At 36.5% G+C, this 23,512-nt stretch overlaps 1 protein-coding gene and 1 long non-coding RNA gene across 2 annotated transcripts; one reads left to right on the top strand and one right to left on the bottom strand.

Annotated features, from left to right (window-relative positions):
* Positions 1 to 7,508: 7,508 nt before the first annotated feature.
* On the bottom strand, positions 7,509 to 13,891 carry LOC114568254 (uncharacterized). Its single transcript, XR_003694261.1, has 3 exons — positions 13,807 to 13,891; positions 10,895 to 10,966; positions 7,509 to 8,079 (listed from the first exon to the last, which is right to left on the bottom strand). It is a non-coding gene; the product is annotated as an uncharacterized LOC114568254 (long non-coding RNA).
* Positions 13,892 to 14,816: 925 nt separating this feature from the next.
* On the top strand, positions 14,817 to 22,398 carry LOC114568643 (vesicle-associated membrane protein 2). Its single transcript, XM_028598252.1, has 5 exons — positions 14,817 to 14,916; positions 17,437 to 17,557; positions 18,553 to 18,711; positions 21,717 to 21,768; positions 22,123 to 22,398. Coding segments are annotated over exons 1-5 (351 nt in total). The 5' UTR covers positions 14,817 to 14,914; the 3' UTR covers positions 22,140 to 22,398.
* The last annotated feature ends 1,114 nt before the right edge of the window (positions 22,399 to 23,512 follow it).

The raw sequence follows: 23,512 nt of genomic DNA, 5'->3' as shown, positions 1-23,512 counted from the left end.
GACTTTTTCTATAATTTTTGACATACTATTCTATGACTTTTTTCATATTTTTTTGACATACTATATGACTTTTTTCATTATTTTTCTACAGACTATACTATGACTTTTTTCATATTTTTTCAACATACTGTACTATGACTTTTTTCATATTTTTTTGACATACTATACAATGACTTTTTTCGACATACTGTACTATGACTTTTTTTCGACATACTATACTATGACTTTTTTCATAATTTTTCGACATACTATACTATGACTTTTTTCATATTTTTTCAACATACTATACTATGACTTTTTCTATAATTTTTTACATACTATACTATGCCTTTTTCCACATACTATACTATGACTATTTTCATAATTTTTCTTCATACTATACTATGAAATTTTAATGAAACAATACTATGACTTTTTCGACATACTATACTATGACTTTTTTCATATTTTTTCGACATGCTATATGACTTTTTTCATTATTTTTCTACAGACTATACTATGACTTTTTCTATAATTTTTGACATACTATACTATGACTTTTTTCATATTTTTTCGACATATTATATGACTTTTTTCATTATTTTTCTACATACTATACTATGACTTTTTCTATAATTTTTTACATACTATACTATGCCTTTTTCCACATACTATACTATGACTTTTTTCATAATTTTTCTTCATACTATACTATGAAATTTTAATGAAACAATACTATGACTTTTTCGACATACTATACTATGACTTTTTTCATATTTTTTCGACATGCTATATGACTTTTTTCATTATTTTTCTACAGACTATACTATGACTTTTTCTATAATTTTTGACATACTATACTATGCCTTTTTCCACATACTATACTATGACTTTTTTCATATTTTTTCGACATACTATATGACTTTTTTCATTATTTTTCTACATACTATACTATGACTTTTTCTATAATTTTTTACATACTATACTATGCCTTTTTCCACATACTATACTATGACTTTTTTCATAATTTTTCTTCACACTATACTATGAAATTTTAATGAAACAATACTATGACTTTTTCGACATACTATACTATGACTTTTTCCATATTTTTTCGACATACTATACTATGATTTTTTTCGACATACTATACTATGACTTTTTTGACATACTATACTATGACTTTTGTCATATATTTTCAACATACTATAACTTTTACATACTATGACTTTTTATATAGCGCTTTTCTAGACGTGAGACAACTTTTTCAAACCTGCTCATTAGATAAACATTCATGCACATTTACACATACTATGGCGCAGCATCAATCTTAACTACTACTCAAACCTGCTCATCAGATAAACATTCATGCTCATTTACATTTTCCGACATAGCATCATGGGGTTTTTGGGTTCAGTGTCTTGCCCAAGGACACCACTTGCCCAGGGATTGACCCACCAACCTCCCTATACTATGACTTTTTCTGCCACTTAGCCACAGCCGCCTCCTATACTATACTAAGACTTTTGTTGACATACTGTACTATGCCTTTTTTCCACATACTATATGACTTTTTTCATTATTTTTCTACATGCTATAATATGACTTTTTTCATATTTTTTCCACATACTATAATATGACTTTTGTCATATTTGTTCGACATACTATACTATGACTTTTTCCATAATTTTTCGACATACTATACTATGACTTTTTTTTACATACTATAATATGACTTTTTTCAACATACTATACTATGACTTTTTTCAAAATTTTTCGACATACACTATGACTTTTTCTATAATTTTTTCGACATACTATACTATGACTTTTTTCATAATTTTTCTTCATACTATACTATGAAATTTTTTGACATACAATACTATGACTTTTTCTATAATTTTTCGACATACTATACTATGACTTTTTTCTTAATTTTTCGACATACTATACTATGACTTTTTTCATATTTTTTCAACATACTATATTATGACTTTTTTTTGGCATACTATACTATGACTTTTTTCATATTTTTTTGACATACTATACTATGGCTTTTTTTTACATACTATACTATGACTTTTTTCGACATAGTGTACTATGCTTTTTTCCACATACTATATATGACTTTTTCATATTTTTTTCACAATTTTTCTGACATACTATACTATGACTTTTTTCATATTTTTCGACATACTATACTATGACTTTTTCCACATACTATATATGACTTTTTTCATTATTTTTTACATACATACTATACTATGACTTTTTTCATATTTTTTACATACTATACTGTACTATGATTTTTTTTTATATACTATACCATGACTTTTTTTCATTATTTTTTCTACATACTATACTATGACTTTTTTTTTTTTTTGACATACTATACTATAACTTTTTTCATATTTTTTTCAACATACTATACTATGACTTTTTCTATATTTTTTCAACATACTATTACTATAATTTCAACATACTATACTATGACTTTTTTCATATTTTTTTACATACTATACTATTCCTTTTTCCACATACTATACTATGACTTTTTTCATATTTTTTTCAACATACTATACTATGACTTTTTTTTCATATTTTTTTCAACATACTATACTATGACTTTTTTCTATAATTTTTTGACATACTATACTATATTTTTTTTTTCATAATTTTTCGACATACTATACTATGACTTTTTTTTCATAATTTTTTGACATACTATACTATGACTTTTTTCATTATTTTTTGACATACTATACTATGACTTTTTTACATTTTTTTGACATACTATACATGAATTTTTTTTTCATATTTTTTCGACATACTATACTATGACTTTTTTCATATTTTTTCGACATACTATACTATTTTTTTTTTTACCATAATTTTTTCGACATACTATACTATGACTTTTTTTATTATTTTTTTACATACTATACTATGACTTTTTTTTCGACATACTATACTATGACTTTTTTCATATTTTTGACATACTATACCATGACTTTTTCAAATTTTTGACATACTATACTATGACTTTTTTCATAATTTTTTCGACATACTATACTATGACTTTTTTCATATTTTTTGACATACTATACTATGACTTTTTTCATAATTTTTCGACATACTATACTATGACTTTTTCATTTTTCGACATACTATACTATGACTTTTTTTCATATTTTTCGACACATACTATACTATGACTTTTTTTACTATACTATGACGTTTTCCTTATTTTTTCAACATACTATACTATGACTTTGATATTTTTTCGACATACTATACTATGACTTTTTTCATATTTTTTCAACATACTATACTATGACTTTTTTCAACATACTATACTATGACTTTGTTCATATTTTTTCAACATACTATACTATGACTTTTTTCTTATTTTTTCGACATACTATACTATGACTTTTTTTTGACATACTATACTATGACTTTTTTCATATTTTTTCGACATACTATACTATGACTTTTACTATACTTTTTTTTTTCGACATACTATACTATGACTTTTTTTTTTTTTTGACATACTATACTATGACTTTTTCATATTTTTTCGACATACTATACTATGACTTTTTTCATATTTTTTCGACATACTATACTATGACTTTTTTCATATTTTTTCGACATACTATACTATAACTTTTTTTCGACATACTATACTATGACTTTTTCATATTTTTTTGACATACCATACTATGACTTTTTCATAATTTTTCGACATACTATACTATGACTTTTTCGACATACTATACTATGACTTTTTTCATATTTTTTCAACATACTATACTATGACTTTTTTCATTTTTTTTACATACTATACTATGACTTTTTTTTGACATACTATACTATGACTTTTTTCATATTTTTTCGACATACTATACTATGACTTTTTTCATATTTTTTCGACATACTATACTATGACTTTTTTTTTTTCGACATACTATACTATGACTTTTTCATATTTTTCAACATACTATACTATGACTTTTTTCATATTTTTTTTTTGACTTTTTTTTTTTTTTCGACATACTATACTATGACTTTTTTTATTTTTTTTTACTATACTATGACTTTTTTTTTCAACATACTATACTATGACTTTTCATATTTTTTTCGACATACTATACTATGACTTTTTTTCGACATACTATACTATGACTTTTTCATATTTTTCGACATACTATACTATGACTTTTTCATATGACATTTTATACTATTTTTTTACATATTACTATACTATGACTTTTTTACTATTATGACTTTTTTCTATACGACATACTATACTATGACTTTTTTTTCATTTTTTTCGACATACTATACTATGACTTTTTTCATATTTTTTGACATACTATACTATGACTTTTTTCATATTTTTTCGACATACTATACTATGACTTTTTTTTACATACTTTTTTTTTTTACATACTATACTATGACTTTTTTTACATTTTTACTATGACTTTTTTTCGACATACTATACTATGACTTTTTTTATTTTTACATACTATGACTTTTTTTTTTCGACATACTATACTATGACTTTTTCATATTTTTTGACATACTATACTATGACTTTTTTTTTTCGACATACTATACTATGACTTTTTTTTCATACTTTTTTGACATACTATACTATGACTTTTTTCATATTTTTTGACTATACTTTTTATACTATGACTGTTCATATTTTTTTGACATACTATACTATGACTTTTTCATATTTTTTTGACATACTATACTATGACTTTTTCATATTTTTTTGACATACTATACTATGACTTTTTTTCATATTTTTTCGACATACTATACTATGCTTTTTTTTGACATACTATACTATGACTTTTTTCATATTTTTTCGACATACTATACTATGCCTTTTTTTTGACATACTATACTATGACTTTTTTTCGACATACTATACTATGACTTTTTTCATATTTTTTCGACATACTATACTATGACTTTTTTTTGACATACTATACTATGACTTTTTCGACATACTATACTATGACTTTTTTCATATTTTTTCGACATACTATACTATGACTTTTTTCATCATTCTTTTACATACTATACTATGACTTTTTCATAATTTTCAACATACTATACTATGACGTTTTTCAACATACTATACTATGACTTTGTTCATATTTTTTCAACATACTATACTATGACGTTTTTTTTTTTTTTTTCCACATACTATACTATGACTTTTTTTCGACATACTATACTATGACCTTTTTTCGACATACTATACTATGACTTTTTTCAACATACTATTCTATGACTTTTTTTCGACATACTATACTATGACTTTGTTCATATTTTTTCGATATACTATACTATGACTTTTTTCACCATTCTTTTACATACTATACTATGACTTTTGTCGACATACTATACTATGACTTTCATAATTTTTCTACTTACTGTACTATGACTTTTTCATAATTTTTCGACATACTATACTATGATTTTTTTTTAAATATTATACTATGAGTTTTTCTACATATTATACTATGACTTTTTTTCGACATACTATACTAGGACTTTTTTCACCATTCTTTTACATACTATGACTTCATATTTTTTTACTTACTATACTATGACTTTTTCGACATACTATACAATGACTTTGTTCATATTTTTTCTACTTACTATGCCTTTTTTTAGACATACTATACAATGACTTTGTTCATATTTTTTCGACATACTATACTATGACTTTTTTCGACATACTATTCTATGACTTTTTTTCGACATACTATACTATGACTTTGTTCATATTTTTTCGATATACTATACTATGACTTTTTTCACCATTCTTTTACATACTATACTATGACGTTTTCATAATTTTTCTACTTACTATGCCTTGTTAGACATACTATACAATGACTTTGTTCATATTTTTACAACATACTATACTATGACTTTTTTTGACATATTATAGCATGACTTTTTTCATATTTTTTCTACATACTATACTATGACTCTTTTCAGTTTTTCGACATACTATGACATTTTAACATTCTATGACTTTTTTCAGTTTTTCGACATTTGCTATGAATTGTTCGACATACTATGACTTTTTGCATATTTTCTCGATATACTATACCAAGACTTTTTTTGACATACAGTACTAGGACTTTTATGCCATACTATTTGGATTATTGCTGTTGTAAAACCGTTTCTACATATATCTGGTAATGTTTCATTGAATAAACACAGAGAAACAAAAAATACAATAGTTTATTGATTACAAATAGTCATTCTTCACCACGCAATGTAGTTCCACAGCGACATTAAGCAGAATGGTTACCAGGCAACACACAGACGCAGTTCAAATCATCGTTTTCATCATACTTTACTATGAATTTTTAGTACATCATACACATCCAGCGTTGTGGTTTGGAGGCAGAGTCGGTGCACCATAACCAAAAGGTTGGTTTTTCAATCCCAGGATTCTTATCACATGTCAAAATGTCGCTGAGCAAGTCACTGAAGCCCAAGTTGTCCACTTCTCCTAATACTTATGATGGGTTCAAATGCATTCGAAGAAACAATACGGTCATCTCAAGGAACTGTTTATACTGTGACTTCAACATACTACACTGACTTTAAAAAAAAAAAAATCTACATACTATACTATGACTTTTTTCACAATTTTTCTACATACTATACTTTGACTATTTTTTTTCAACATACTATACTATGACTTTTTTGACTTGAATTTTTTCATGGCATACCCTTACGTTCCTCGAGCAGCCCAGGGGATAAAGGGAAGTTACAATAGAATTAAACTGCAGCAAAACAATCAAACTGTAGTACATGTGCAAACAAATACAGAATTTATTTACAATGAAATTAAAGTATTTTATGCTATATAAAACCACTTTGACAACAAAACAAGTGTATTAAATATGAACAGGCTGTACATCACATCTTACCTGGTAAACAACATTCTAGCAGACGCACTCACTCCAGGACGGAATCAAAATTCCCTTTTGACCGATTCAATTTTAAATGTTTGCATAGAAGTTTAAGTGCTCATATTGTGCTTTTTGGCTTTTCCCCTTTCCTTTATTGTGTTATATATCTTTTATGTGCACATTATAGGTTTACAAAGTGAAAAAGCCCAAAGTCCACCCCAAAGGGACTTACCATCTCCAACAGAAAACACTGTTCACCAACTGCTCCAAACAGCTCTATTGTAGTCCAGCCTTTACTTCAGAGACAAACGTGGTCACTTTGTAACACACGTTATAATGCTCGCCTAGCTGCTAGCATGGCAGGCCCTCATTCTCTGCAACTGACAAGCTAGCAGTACTTACTGAGCATGTGCGACTCCCAACAAAGATGGTACAGAAGTGAGACGCCTCACTCTGTAGCTAAAACAGAGAGCTCAACACACAGGGTGAAAAGAGGAGCTGCAGCAATGTGCAGTACAACACAAAAATATGGTGTTTTCTGAAAATTAAAACACATGAACCTATTCTGGTAAAACCTTTAAATACAATTATGAACCTGAAAATTAGCATATATGAGCACTTTAAGACTGAAAGTTAATTGCTGACCTTTGAAACAGCACAATACCTCCGCCCTGAACTACGAATCTTGCTGCGTAGTACAGGCCTCTGGGCATCGGAGTAATATCGTGTAATGACTAAAAGCTCCAAAGCAGCTACTGACTGAACCTTGTGGTGAGAATTCTGCCTACAGAGGTACAGGGAACATGTGTCCGAATCCACAGAGAACCCTTCAGCTTTCTTCCTTTTCAAGTTCAATGTGAAGGAAAGACTTGAGCAGCAGACAGAGTGAAAAGGCTCAAGCTACATTATTTGCTCTTCCTCTACAGGAAGTCGCCCTCGCTCATCACGCTGGCGGCGGACGACTCAGACAGCGAGGAGAAGAAGAAGCCAGCTCTCCCCGCCGAGACCGGCGGCGACTCTTACTGCGGCGCCAACGCCACCATACCTCCTCTGACCTGGAGGAAACCCTAACACACTCCAACACACACTGCTGGTAGAACATGTCACACCAAGGCTCTTCTTCTTGCTGATTGAGAGCCTGAAATAGAGAAGAAGAAAAAAAATTTTAAGCTGTGTAAAACTTCAACACTTCTAAAACTAGTGGTGTTTGTTGACCTAAGGTAGCAATTATTTTAAAACCAGCAGATGTGAAATGTCTTCTTTTATTATTTTTTTTAACCTTTAAGCTTTTCTGAAAGCCACCAGTCCGACGATGTTTGGTCAGTTTTACTGGACGCCAACGTGACAGCAGGTGATTTAGGGCATAAAGGTGGACTTAAGGCTGTTTTCGGTGGCAGAGAAAGTTACATCAATGTCCACACAAAACTAGAATGTGCTTACAAAGCTTATTTGATAAATTATAGAAAGATTTGAGCTTCATCAAATAAGGCAATAATCCTTTAACAAACACTTTGTTTTAATGCTGCCCTCCTGTGGTTACCGGCTGTAACGGCACCTCGGTGAAGCTTAAACGGAACAAAATGGCACTTGGCAAAAAACATGAAATAATATATTGTTTGTATTTCCCTGTGAGATGAAAAGGACACGTTTGATTTTGCACACTGACCTCGCCGTTTAGTGCAGGAGCCAATTATTTGCACAGTTTCTGTAATAATGCCTTTCAGCTGCAGGTGCACAGAGAGGCAGTAACGCACAAAGACATCGTTTAAACACTTATGACATGCTTGTTTTGATTCTGTATTTTGATTTTATCGTTTGTAATCCTGTCAAGTGCAGCAGCTTTAAAATGTTGCACGTTTAATGCCTACAATTTTCAATTACCAATTCTGGGATTTTACTGAAGGTAAAGAAACTACTTAACTAAAGTTCACATTGGCCAGATCTCCAACCATCAAAGCCCAACTTGCCTTAAACTGACATACTAACATTTGAGGAATATGACACCCTCTCTGATAAAAACATTGCATCTACATGAGAGTGAAAGTTAGTCAAGAGCACTGTCCTGAAAATGCACGGTTTAATCTCCCTATTTTCTTTCATGTGTAAATTAATTTTGGGAATATTTTAAAAGTACATATTTCTGAAAAATGCGCCCTGTATAAAAGACAGATGTATTGCATTATCTAATGAATGTTTTCATTGATAAATCCTGACATTACTTTTTATAATATGTCAGATACAAATGTAAAACTTGACCATTAGTCAAAAGCTTAAGATCTTCAGTTTACTACCATAGAAGACTAAAACTAGCAAATATACATGTTTGACGAACTGGAACTGTAAAGTTTGGGGCATTTGTGCTTGAAAAAATTACAATAAATTATCAAAATGATTGCAGATTCATTTTCTTAGTCGATTAAATGACCAATGGTTTCAGTTCTTCACAGATCCATTTATAGCACGTCTTTGTTTGCTAAAAGGTGAATTGAGTTCAGGCTGTACCGAATAGTTCGGAGCTTCAATCCTAGCGTTGACGTTCCAATTCTAAAAATCAGCATTTGAATGCTGCGCAGCATTTAATTTGCACTCTGTTTTAACTCTGTATTTCTGTACAGTTGCAGATAAATGTTCAGGCTAAGGTCGTAGTTATTATTTCATCATTATTTTACGTCCTTATGGATTAGCCTGCTGTCTACGTGTATTTATGTTGATGAAACGGACGCGTTATATCCATTAAAAGGAAGTTGATTTAATAATAAAAAAAAGATGAACTAATTTAATCAGATGAATCACTTTATTCAAATTGAGGATTTTGTAGGGTAATGATGTCATAAACATTCAAAGTTTGATTTGAAAACCTCAGTAGGAGCTTCAAATGTAAAAGAAAATAAATAAAAGACATTCGGTACAGCCCTAGATTTTAGTTTTGAGAACTTGAAGAATCTCTCAGCTGAGGTGGATTTTTTCCTGTCTAAATTTAAAAAGGGAAGGTGTCATATTTACACGCCATCAATCACAAGCCAACCTCCATGCTAGAATCAATGCGAATGGACTTCATTACCCTTAAAGTCCCACGGGACACATGTCATACATTTCTACTGCAGAAATAACGGATTTGTTTGATTTGGAGACAGTTGGCAGCAACAGAAATTCAAGGGCATTTTCTTTTTACAAAAGTAAAAACCTATTTTAAGAATGTACAGTTTGTAAAGGCTAAATATTGTATCTAATGTACATAACAAAGGCTGTGTACAATGCTGAACTATCTAATACCGTAAGCTTCATGTTCTTATGATGTAAATTTAGCAGCAATGAATGCAATTTACTCATACCTTTCTTTTAGGTTTACTGTCATTATCAATTGATTTAGACATCTTAGCAGCATCATATCAGTACATTTTAAGGATAGTCTTTCTAAAGAGGTTTCAGAGGAAATACACCTGCAGCAATGATTCAAAGTTAAAGTGAATTTACGTTTTAGTTTCCTGTTAAAAGGACATGTGTACATATGTGAAGGAAAGAAGCCATTTTTGCAGTTGTTTAAAAATCAGGATTTCTTTGTGCCAGTTTTTGTGTCTTTGTTGACATGTGTCCCAGTTCACCTCTTCAAACATCTTTCATTAACTGAATGTCTGCTTAGTCAATAACCTGCCATGTTTAACACAGACCCATTAAAGGAACACTTTTGGTTTTAGTCCTGTAGTTTTCTCCTCTGAAGACATTTCTAATCAAAAACCAGACCAAAAAATACAAAAATAAAAAACACCTGAAAATGCTTGTTTACCTAAACTGAACTCTTATTTCACACTTTTCACAGATTGTTCTTAGTAGTGCTCAGAGAAGAAATGGACTACAATGCAAAAAGTATTCCTTTATTGTCAAGAAGAAACCAACTACTAGAAAAGCAACTACAAGTGTACAAATATACGTAAAGCAAAATAGACATCACTCACCTCATGAAGCTGTGTACAGATGTGGCTGTAACCGAACTCTGGACATCTATATTATCAGAATGTAAATAGCTTCTGTTGAAAGAGCAGAAAAAAAAGAGATGTAAATCAAGAGTGACTTGGGAAGGAAAACGACTTGAGACCTCATGGAACAGGAAATATGGACGGAAAAAAGACAGAAGGAGATAAATAAGTCGGCTGAAGACACTTCAATGCACTTGAGCAAGGCACTATTCTTGTTTGTAACAACCAGATTTTAGTCAAAATGTGTCTCTAAATTAGGGCTGCACAATAAATTTTTTTTTTTTTTTTTTTGAGTTTTTTGTGAGTTTTTGTGTTAGTTGAAGGAAAATACCAGTAGAAAACTACACTTTAAAATGTAACTGTCACTTTTTAATTGTGCCTTTTATATATTCAATTCAATGTTGAATAACATTTGTTTTAAATTCTGCAAGAAGTTGCTGTATTTCACCAGAATACTAAAAAAGCAAAAAAAAAAAAAAAAGAAAAGAACTGAGCACGCTTTAATGTCTGTTTATCTATTGCAAGTGTTATCATTATCGCGATATTTAACGTTATCGCATATTTTCCTATGGTGCAGCCCTGTTCCGAGCTCTCCGTGGCCGTTGTGCTGCAGATAGTCTGAGCCTGGATTTTATCTCTGTCACTTCATGTGTAAAAACTCATCGTTGTTTTCATGAGGTCTTTTAACGTGGTTTTGTTTTCAGTCACAGAGGTGTGTGTTTCAATCAGTTTACTGAAGCTTAATGAAAAGTTGCACACAATAAAATAATTCAAAGAGTCTCTGTTGTGCATTTGTTCATGCGGTACATTTACTCAAATACCAATAATGCTAGATCATTTATACTTAGTCAATTTTTGAAGAATATTGTGCGTTTTACTGCACTACATCTACTTTGTTTATTCAGATTTTACATGTTAAATGTAGACAGAGATGGGGCGGCCTCTAGCTCACCCAGTAAGAATGTGCGCCCCATGTAAGCTGAGGCCTTTGCAGTGGCCCGGGTTCAAATCCGACCTGCGGCACTTTGCTGCGTGTCATCCCCCATCTCTCTCCCACCATTCCTGTCTATCCACTGTCACTCTTAAAATAAAAAAAAAGGGAAAAAAATATCTTGTGGGTTTCTCCGTTGCCACGCCTCTTTAGGAGACTAGCGGCAGGTTCTGAGTGTTTGGATTCTAATGAGAGAAGTGAACACCAATATTTTCGCCCCACTGTCAAAGTAAATATTGGACCCATAAGCTACATATCTCCAGAACATTCTGACACTAAAATGTCTCAGGAACAAACTCTCGCAAGAACTAGGGTTGTGCAATTAATAGGGTTGGGGAAAAAATTTGATTGATACTTTTACCTAAAATCAATATTTTTTTTACTTTTACCAACGATTCACCAAATGCCTTGTTGATGCTAGAGGTCAGATGAGAATGGGCCGACTGATTCCAGCTGATAGATTTCAAAGATAACTTTGACTCAAATAATCACTTGTTACAACCGAGGTATGCAGCAAAGCATTTGTGAAGCCACAACAAGCACAACCTTGAGGCAGACGGGCTACACCAGCAGAAGACCCCACCGGGTACCACTCATCTCCACTAAAAATAGGAAAAGGAGGCTACAATTTGCATGAGCTCACCAAAATTGGACAGTTGAAGACTGTCTGTTGAGACGTTCAGGTGGTAGAGTCAGAATGTGGCGTCAACAGAATGAGAACATGGATCCGTCATGCCTTGTTACCACTGGGCAGGCTGGTGGTGGTGGTGGTGGTGTAATGGTGTGGGGGGTGCTATCCTATCAATATGGGCCTTCCGGGTCTGGTCCGTCGAGGCCCCTGACCTTCACCGCCACCCGTGTGGCAGCGCACCCGACCCCAGCAGTTCCTCCCACAGGTGGTGGGCCCATGGGATGGAGAGGGAGGTGCCACGTTACTTCTTCAGGCTGCGACGGGCCGGGCTTCGTCACAAACCCGGCCACCAGACGCTCGCATCTGGGCCTGGCTCCAGGCGGGGGACCTGGGCTTCCTCCGGACAGGGTAACTCTACCTCATTTATTGATAGGGTTTTTGAACCAGTCTTTGTCTGGACCCTCACCTGAGACCCTGTTTGCCATGGGAGATCCTACCAGGAGCACCAAGCTCCAGACAACACAGCCTTCAGGTTCATAGGGACACACAAACCAATCCACCACGATAAGGTGATGGTTCCCGGAGAGGGCCCGGGAACGCCTCGGGATCCCCCAGTCAGAGCTGGTTAATGTGGTTCGGGAAAGAAAAGTTTGGGGTCCCCTGGAGCTGCTGAGCCCGCGACCCGACCCCTTATAAGCGGACGAAGATGGATGGATGGATGGAACTTTTATAGCCTATAGTTACTGCTGAGTAAACTGAATTTCAAGGATCAATAGGCTACTATCTTTATCCATAATAATACCTCATAATTGATTTGTTATATTTAATAATCTGAATCTGTAAAGTAAGTTATTAGTATAGCCAACTACAGCTGACAAAAATGCTTTTTATGTAAAAATAAGTAAGACTACAAAATGTCCCTCCAAAATGTAGTGGAGAAAATGTAGAAGGTTAAGTAGCAGAAGATGGAAATATCCTACTCAAGAAAAATAAAAGTAGGCTAACCGCAAAACTGTACAGTAGGCCTACTTGAGAAAATGTAGGCTACTTAGTTAATTTCCACCACTGAATAAACCATAAAGCATGCTAACGTTAGACCTTACTTAACGTACTGTTAATTAGTTGATTATGAATGAATGAGCGACTTTGCAAAGTCAAATTTCACCACAAAGATCCACAAAAACACCGAAATAACCAAAAAAACACCGAATTATTTCACGACACAAGTAAAGCTCAAAGTAAAAGAAGTAAAAGGGATGAATTACTCACGGAGACGCGCCGACGTCTGACAACACGACCCAACAACATGTCGATAGATAGATAGATACAATTAACACACCTGCGTCTGATTCTCATCTCCCATTGGTCAGCGCAGGTCAAGTGACCAATACACGCAATATGTACCACAATAAAAGCTAACATTTCCTTCAAATCTGATCACAAACGTATCCCTTTTCAACTTTACACTGAGTTATTTTCAATAGAGGTGTATGATTTGTAGGCTACATAATCACATATTTTATTTATTAATCTTTTATTATAATATTTTTTTAGCTCAAACTTTTTCGTTGTAAAATGAGGAAATAAATAAAACAAAAACGTAGCCTTATGATAAAAACAAAAAATCATGACTCGAAATTATGACTCATTATACATACAACTCATTATTTCGATAAAGTTTCGCAATTAAAATGACTTAGAGGATCTTTTTGTTTTTTTTCATCACATTGGCAAATTTTTGTCATGACTCATAGCCATGTAATTGGCTTCTTCCGAAGCTTTCATCCATAATGTTGTCATTATAACTAAAGTCAACAATTAACACTTTTAACAAAGTCAACAATTTACTAACACAATTAACAATTAACTGAGCTTTACTGTACCTGACCTATTGCCAGACCACAGGGTCTCTGCGTATGCGTACGTGGTCCCCCTGAAAGTTATTTAAAGGAATAATGTGAATTTATTTAATATGTGGACAGTAGCCTATACTGATTTCCGCCGTTCCACTGACTGGAACCGTGTGTGTGTGTGTGTGTGTGTGTGTGTGTGTGTGTGTGTGTGTGTGTGTGTGTGTGTGTGTGTGTGTGTGTGTGTGTGTGGGCGGGGCGAGTGTGACACGGAGATTTTATTTTTAATCTGCGCAACTGTTTTGTTTTGGAGGAAAAAGTGGATCAAGATATCAAACAGAGAGAAGACTGAAGTCATCCTCCATTAACATTAATATTATTCAACAGCTTTCTTCCTCTTCCTCTCTCTCTTCCTCTCTCTCTTCTCTCTCTCTCTCTCTCTCTCTCTCTCTCTCTCTCTCTCTCTCTCTCTCTCTCTCTCTCTCTCTCTGTCGGATTCAGATTATCTCCATCATCCTGCCGCTGAGATGTGAGTACTCCAACATATTTTATTTCATTTTTAATCATATATAACTAGGAATATCTCTGTACTGTCATAAATTAAAGTTTAACTAACCGGCCACGTGCATAATGCAGCCGAAATTGGTACGTGTTCGATGTATTGAAACTACTTATTTTCATTTTAATTTATTCATTAATTTCCTCGGTTTTGACCTATTACGTTTATGTTGCCTGTAATCTGGGCTGCAGTAGAAATATCACAATGACTCACCGGCTGACTCGCCTAAAAAAACTATCCATCAATACAATAATAAATAATAAAGTGTTTTTCTACTCAAACAAGGACACTTTATTCTGCTCACAGCATCGCAAAGAACTGAATGAATTATGACTTTAAATGTGGCTAAAAACTATAAGCACTTGTTGGACTCTTTTTTTTTTTTTAGAAAAACAAAACATAAAATACAGATTATTTTATTCTATTTATTTTCCCTTGTGGGGGAGGAGTGGGAGGTATTATTGCGTGCATGCTTATCTCCATCAGCCCTCTCTGTTCGGAGCCTCTCTGGCTGCTGCTGCTGCACTAATCTTTCTCCATTTTACATCTGGAAAACAAGCCTGTCAGTTAGAGAGAGAGAGAGAGAGAGAGAAAGAGAGAGAGAGAGAGAGAGAGAGAGAGAGAGAGAGAGTGTGTGTGTCTTCATGTTGTATTGTTTTAAACTGCTGAGGTGTTACACTCCCTGATGCTTTGATTATATGGATGGAGGCCAAAGTTTGATGAGTCATGTTTCTGTAATTGAGTTTCGGCTTTATAAAGTCACTGACAAATGACGGATTTTATATTCCAGCTGTGGAAGAAATATATCTTCCACTTGAGCAAAAAAAACAAACAACAACAAAAAGAAGCAATACAACAATGTGAAAGTACTCTCTTAGCCTCCTAGTCCTGCAGTGACGGGCCAGTACTCAACGGACAAAGCTTGCATTCTAAGTCATTTCCAGCAGGGGGCGACTCCACTGGCTCCAAAACAAAGTGTGTTTCTATAGAAGTCTAGGAAAAAGGAAAAGACCCTTGCTACGTCTTGGGTCCTTAAATTGCATTCACGTTTCCTTCACTTGCTTCCCTTCCTCACGTCTTAGTCAGTCCCTGGGACGGACGGAGGAAATAATGCGAGGAGAGAGGACACGAGGAAATGTATTTTTAGAGGGATAAGATGTCCTTTCCTCTGAAGCGTCTCGTTAATTTGTCAGCTGTATGGACGGAGTATGCAATGGCTTTCAGCGGCACGGCTTCTGGGAAGGATGCTCTCTTGCATCTTCACTCATAGCTCCTCAGAGATCCCTCCTCCATCCTCACTCATAGCTCCTCAGAGATCCTTCCTCCATCCTCACTCATAGCTCCTCAGAGATCCCTCCTCCATCCTCGCTCATAGCTCCTGAGAGATCCCTCCTCCATCCTCACTCATAGCTCCTCAGAGATCCCTCCTCCATCCTCGCTCATAGGTCCTCGGAGATCCCTCCTCCATCCTCGCTCATAGCACCTGAGAGATCCCTCCTCCATCCTCGCTCATAGCTCCTCGGAGATCCCTCCTCCATCCTCGCTCATAGCTCCTCGGAGATCCCTCCTCCATCCTCGCTCCTCGGATGAACCAGAACTTGTTCTGGCCCTCCTGCGTGAAAGTCATCTTAGTCGTCTTATTCCTGCCCGAGGATCGAGGATTGAGGAGGGATCTCCGAGGATACACGAGAGCAGCCTTCCCGCTAGCCGTGCAGCTGAAAGCTGTGGCGAGCTGTGCCCGTACAGCTGACGAATTCACACGACACTTCAGGTCTCTTTCCCTCTAAAAACTCTCCTCGCATGATTTCCCCCGTCTCTCCCAATGCCTCCTCTGTGGGACGGACTAAGACGCGAGGAAAGGAAGCAAGTGGAGGAGGGGGGTGTGAGATTCAGCCAAGGTGTATCCTCGCTCATAGCTCCTCAGAGATTCTCGCTCCTCGCTCCTTGGGGCCAGGAATAAGAGCTTTGAGACGACCTTCACAAAGGAGGGCCAGAACCACTTCCAGTTGAAACAAGGAACGAGGAGATATCAAATAAAAGACTTGAGAAGCAGCCCCAACTTCTCACTTTGATTTATTACAAATTGTGCCAAGTTTCTCTGCAGCTATAAAAAGTAAATTTCTAAACAATAAAATGCATTTCAATTCACTCAGGAGTTTTTGTGGTACGTCCTCAGTTGGTTCTGGCAGCATATGTTCACAAACTAAAGATTGATTTAAATGTAACAGACATTACTTAGCCAGTTGGCTGATTTGCTGATTCTTCTCCACTTAGGCTATACTGTTAAAGTTTGTTTTATCACTTAACATTACCATGTAATTGTCACTTATGGATAAAGTGTACAAAGTCACAGTCAGACTAAATCAAATCTAAATTTAAAGCAACAAACGATGGAGTTCAGGTGAAGAACTGAGTTTTACCAAAAACTGTACTTGATACGTTTTCTTTGATGAATACTCGTTCCTCTGTCTCACCTCGGTCGGCCTGCAGGTCGACTCCAGAAGCAGCCGGTTCTCCCGGGGGCCCGGACGGTGAAGGGGGCCCCCCGGCCCCGGCCCCAAATCTCACCAGCAACCGACGACTGCAGCAGACACAAGCACAAGTGGACGAGGTGAGGAAAACCGCTCAAAGACAAAAAAAAAACAACTGTCAATCTGAGAAATATAATCGGGCAGTTTCAGCCCTCCAAAAGAACTCAGACCTATTAGTCAGCATTTTTTGACCACATTTGAACACTCCAAAGGGACTGAGACCCCTCTGGAACGAACTATGATTATGAACGATTATGGTTCGCTTTTTACGTCTGTGTTGCGGTTCTCTTCTAGCCTGACAAGCCAGACCCACATCCAGATGTTGGGTCTGGGAGCTCACTATTGGCAGGGCTCAATCCGAGGGGCGGGATAAACGGTTGTCTTTCAAATTCTCTCTGTACGCAATAGGATCGCGCTACAACCAACCACAGCAACGCTAGTTGATAGATTAAACTTTTGCCGTATCCGGCAACACATCTTCCTTTTTTAAGAATGACTTCAGTGCCGTTCTTTGTTCTTTTCTCAAAGAAAAGCTGAACTCCAAGTCTTCCAGAGTCGCGGCAAAAGCTGATTCCAAAGACTGCTGTTCGCCAGCAGCAGCAGTGGCCATCTTCTTTGTTTTCAAGTAGCAGGGAATTCACGCCGATGTCATTATGTTAAGCCCCGCCCACCGACTCTATACACGATGTGATTGGCCTGACTAGAGTTTGGTTCTTCCAGCTCGCAAGTCAACAGAGAGTTGCTCGACTGACCCTGGCTGCAAATTACATTTGCTGCCGCTAGGGTGCGTCTAGATTTTTTAGGCTAGTTCTCTTCCCCTGTGCGTTGTAAACACAACACATTTTCAGGTCCGTTTTGCCTTTTGCCGGAAAGAGAATGGAGTCCTCTGTCAAGTTAACTTTTTTTGTCCACTTGAAGAGGACTGAGTTTAGATTATTTAAAGAGTGTGATAGGTGAAAACACCCTAAATGTTGTGTTGCAAAAAATAACACCAACAGATCAAGATGAGGTAACTCCGTTGATGTCGAGGAGGGACGTTTTGTGATGCTGACAGCCAGGTGTTGTTGTCCCACAGGTGGTGGACATCATGCGTGTGAACGTGGACAAAGTCCTGGAGAGGGACCAGAAGCTGTCGGAGCTGGACGACCGGGCCGACGCCCTCCAGGCCGGAGCCTCGCAGTTTGAGAGCAGCGCCGCCAAACTCAAGAACAAGTACTGGTGGAAGAACTGCAAGGTGTGCGTTTGTTTTCCCCATCATACATCGGCCCTTTTCAGTACTACAAAAAGACTTCTCCGTCCCAAAAGTTTAACGGTGTTTTTTGCCCCCCAACGGTGCCTTCCAGGCAGTGCTGCCTGGTAGGCATCGTTGGGAGGCATTGGTTAGGGTTAGCTCAGTCCTGGATTTGCCCTCCAGCCGCCATATTTATCCCTCGTTCACCTCCATCATCACACCACATTGTCATCTGTTCATTCATTCATCCGTACAAAGAATTTCAGCCTTTGGCTGACAATAAAGTTGTATCGTATCGTATCGTATCGTATCCTTCCTTCCACCCTTCCATCCTTACATCTATCTATCTATCTATCTATCTATCTATCTATCTATCTATCTATCTATCTATCTATCTATCTATCTATCTATCTATCTATGTATCTATCCATCCATCCATCCATCCATCCATCCATCCATCCGGCCGCGTCTGCCAATTCATTTTCATCTCAGCATCAGTTCATCCAGCGCTCCGCCTCTGACAGACACACATCGCAGTTTCCAGATCGTCCAATCAGAACCTGTCGTTTTTGAGAGGCAGATTAAAGGAGAGTGTGACTGACAGCAACCAGGAAGTCAGAGACAGAAATCCAAATCGGGATTACAGGGACAGTCTGGGATTAAAAAGCCATCTGTGATTTGTGATATAACTCCACCCACCCCCAACATACACACACACACACACACACACACACACACACACACACACACACACACACACACACACACACACACACACACACACACACACACACACACACGTTTGATACAAGAAGGTTCGGGAGACTCTGATGACTTACACATAAGCATTTAATGGAATCTCGATCAAGAAAAAATTACGCAAACACTACAGTTCAACCATGATGGTTTATCGTGTAGTGTGAGCCCGACTGAGGGTCTGCGTCTCTCCCCCAGGTGCATATACTGTATCTCTCGCTCAAGCTGTCAAGTTTGTTATGCCAAGATATTGATGGCGCCAAAACAAAAGATGCTCACCTAAAAGCTAGTTGAGTCTATCTCTATCTGTGCTAACGTGTGTCAGAGCCCCCTTTACCCTTTTCCACCGACCTCCAAAAGGAGCCAGTGCTGAAACAGAACATTCCCTTATCATGCAGCTGCATAGACCCCCTGAATCTGTAGACACACACACACACACACACACACACACACACACACACACACACACAAAGAGGTTTGGTTATTAGAGTCTGGCCGAATATTCTTGTCCCTTTGTCTCATCTTATCACAACATAGTGTTTCCACCACAGACTGTGCAGGGCATTCAGCCATGTTTAAAGATCCCACGGCATGAAAATTTCACTTTATGAGGTTTTTTAACATTAATATGAGTTCCCCCAGCCTGCCTATGTTCCCCCAGTGGCTAGAAATGGTGATAGGTGTAAACCGAGGCCCGGGTATCCTGCTCTGCCTTTGAGAAAGTGAAAGCTCAGATGGGCCGATCTGGAATCTTGCTCCTTATGACCTCATATATTACCATATATTACCTCATATTACCTCCCCTTTCTCTGCTTTGCCCGCCCGGAGAATTTGGCTCCCCCATGAGAGAGAGAGAGAGACATCATGGCTTTCAAACGAGCAAAGTGGCAGTTGGTCAAGGCCACACCCCCCAACCTCCACCATCCTGCTGCCACAAATACTCACTACAGGACCAAATGTGGACTAATCCGCAGCTGAAAATAGTCCCCAGTAATGCACTATTTCCTCCTGTTTGTTTGATAAAAGCTACTGCAGCTGATTTAGAAAATCACTGAGTGTTTCTTCTAAACATGAAGCTATATATGCGATTAGTTGACAATAAGAAAATGTAGAATGACAACTTTAACTTTTCATTCATTTTCACACACAAACAAGCTCCCAATCAATCCACGAACATCTGTATTCTCTATCTCTCTCTCTCTCTCTCTATCCCCTTGTTCTTGTTAATCCCTCTTGCCCTCCAGTCAGCATGATTTCCTGTCCGTCGGCAGACTCTCATGTCATCATGTGGATTTATTTATGGAGTATTGAGGTCCACGCACACACAACCTTGCATATTGTATCTGTTTATCAAGACTCTGATCTCCAGTGACAAAACATTAAAATTCAATTCAATTTCATTTTTAGTGTTAAATCACAACAAAAGTTATCTCCTTTTACAGAAAGATTCGGTCTAAACCACGCTCTACAGTTTGAAGAGATAGAGACAGAGATATGCACACAACCTGTATTCAGAAACTGTGCTTTTAAACGAGCCTTCAGGACTTCCTCTACGGTTGTGATGTCACAACTATACAGTCATTCCAGAAAAGAGTTTTTTTGTGATTGTTGCGGGCAAAAATCCTTGATTATGCGGCACCTTTTTTTAAAATAAATGCGATGGAACATGCGGGATATTTATGCAATTTTATGCGATGAAATTGCGGGAACTTGCTAAAATTGCAGTTTGACGAAAAAGAGAAAAAAAAGTAATTCCCCCAACACCCTGCTTTTCACATCGTATAATTACGTCATTTCATAACGTTCCCATGGCAAAAGGGGGAAATGGCTGCTCTTGTGTGAAGTAAACGCAACATTTTTCAACTTTCTGCTAAGATATATGTGACTTTTTTGCAACAAAAATGCGGGGATTATGAAATCATGCAAGCCATATTTTTGCACGGAATGGGGCTTTTTTCGGCAGAGGGCTCTTAAAGAGACAGGCACTAAAACGGGGCGTTTCAGACACAAGGGGAGTACAAGTATGTTCAGATAGACAGTATGTGAAAAATAATGCGTTTTTGAACATTAAAGCATGTAAACATGTTTTGTAACGTTGCAAAATACAGGGATAAACCCTGAAAATGAGCATAATATGGGACCTTTAATTTCCTACAAAATTTCATTGATTTCAGAAATTTTATTTATTTAAAGGATAATTTCACCCAGTCAAGTTTATTCTTTTCTAAGTGACTTTTTCTTTTTTCTTCCAGATGATGATCATCATGGCAGTTATAGGCGTTATATGTTGTGGAGTCATCTTCTGTAAGTAATCAAACGTCTCACACACACACACACACACACACACACACACACACACACACACACACACACACACACACACACACATTTTTATCACACACAGTCAGGCTTTAATTGTTAATTTTTTGTAGTTTTTCTTTTTTGCGTGTAATGAAGGTTTATTTATTTATTGATTGATTAGTTGTTTTGTGAGTTTTCTTTCTAATATGATTTAGGGAAGATATTTTCTTTTTTCTGACTCAATGTGGTTGTTTCATATTAGGGCCATTGTACGTAAAAAAAAAAAGAAAAAAAAAGAAAATATCATAAAATGACTTCTAAACTCACTCAGACATGAACTCCTCCGCTCTCCCCCAGTGTATTTCTTCTACTGAGCTGGTCTTCAGGGATGGACGCCACGAGTCGCAGCAGGACGAGTCTGCACCGACGCCGCCACCGAGCCAAATACCCAGCCTCTTCTCAGCACTCCTCCTGCTCTTCATTCTCCTTTTCCTCGCCGATGCCTTCCTCAGAACACCACCATGCTTGGTCTGTGATGTGCTCCATGCAGTGCCTCCTTTTCTTCTCTGCTCCTCTTGGGAAACGTCTCTCCGGGCAGGAATCCTGGGTGGATGTCATATTTTTTGGGTTCCCTGCATCAGGAATGAGTTAAAGTGCTCATATTATGCTTTTTCCCTTTCCTTTATTGTGTTATATATCTTTTTTGTGCATGTTATGGGTTTACAAAGTGAAAAAATAAAACCAAAGTCCAGCCCAAAGGGACTTACCATCTCCAACAGAAAACACTGTTCACAAACTGCTCCAAACAGCTCTATTGTAGTCCAGCCTTTACTTCAGAGACCAACGTGATCACTTTGTAACACGTTATAATGCTCGCCTAGCTGCTAGCGTGGCACGCCCTCATGCTCTGCTTCTGACTGGCTAGTAGTCCTTACTTAGCTACTGTCAGGGCACGCCCTCATACTCTGCTTCTGACTGGCTAGTAGTCCTTACCTAGCTATTGCGCATGTGTGACTCCCAACAAAGATTGAACAGAAGTGAGATGTCTCACTCTGTAGCTAAAACAGAGAGCTCAACACAGGGTGAAAAGAGGAGCTGCAGCAATGTGCAGTTCAACAAAAATATGGTGTTTTTTGAAAATTAAACCATGTAAACCTATTCTGGTACAACCTCTAAATACAATTATGAACCTGAAAATTAGCATAATATGAGCACTTTAAGAAAAATACAACTAAAAGGACTTCTTCTTCCTTGCTGTATTGCCCTGTGTCAAAGAAGAAGTCACATTTCTTGTAGCCAAACAGAAAGGCCAGTGTAGGTTCTGCTGAACGCCTGGAAGGACAGGGGTGAGCAGAGGCAGATGGCAACTAAGTGTGTAGGATTAAAGCAAATTAATAATTGTATTTACCATTTATGTTTTCAGCGTAATCTGGTTCCAAATCTATCAACAGCAAACGTTTGGTTTTGACGTTGGGGAACTAAAACACCACTAAGCAGTATTTAAACCCGAGCTCATGGATTCCTGTTTCTTTTCCTCTCTGTCCAGCTGTATTTGTCCAGTATTGTTCAGGAAAGCTGTCCCCTTGCTGTCAGTATTGGTACTGCTACCGATCTTTTTTTGCCATTTGTGCAGCCTCAGTTTGAGTTATTGTAACAGTTGTGATGCAGCCATCTCGTGAACAAACCTGACTTGTGTTTTGTGTATTTCAGCTGTGGTTTGAATGTTTCTGTGCTTGAATGAGACTCC

Source organism: Perca flavescens, chromosome 14, assembly GCF_004354835.1.
Source record: "Perca flavescens isolate YP-PL-M2 chromosome 14, PFLA_1.0, whole genome shotgun sequence".
In the NCBI taxonomy this organism is placed as follows: Eukaryota; Metazoa; Chordata; class Actinopteri; order Perciformes; family Percidae; genus Perca; species Perca flavescens.
Note: the sequence above shows the minus strand (reverse complement) of the source record. Positions and strands in the feature narration are given on the sequence as shown.

Excerpts from the sequence above, each read along its gene's own strand:
- LOC114568643 (XM_028598252.1), top strand. Across the intron at positions 17,558-18,552 it reads CACAAGCACAAGTGGACGAG|GTGGTGGACATCATGCGTGT; the intron begins GTGAGGAAAACC and ends GTTGTCCCACAG. Across the intron at positions 18,712-21,716 it reads ACTGGTGGAAGAACTGCAAG|ATGATGATCATCATGGCAGT; the intron begins GTGTGCGTTTGT and ends TTTTTCTTCCAG.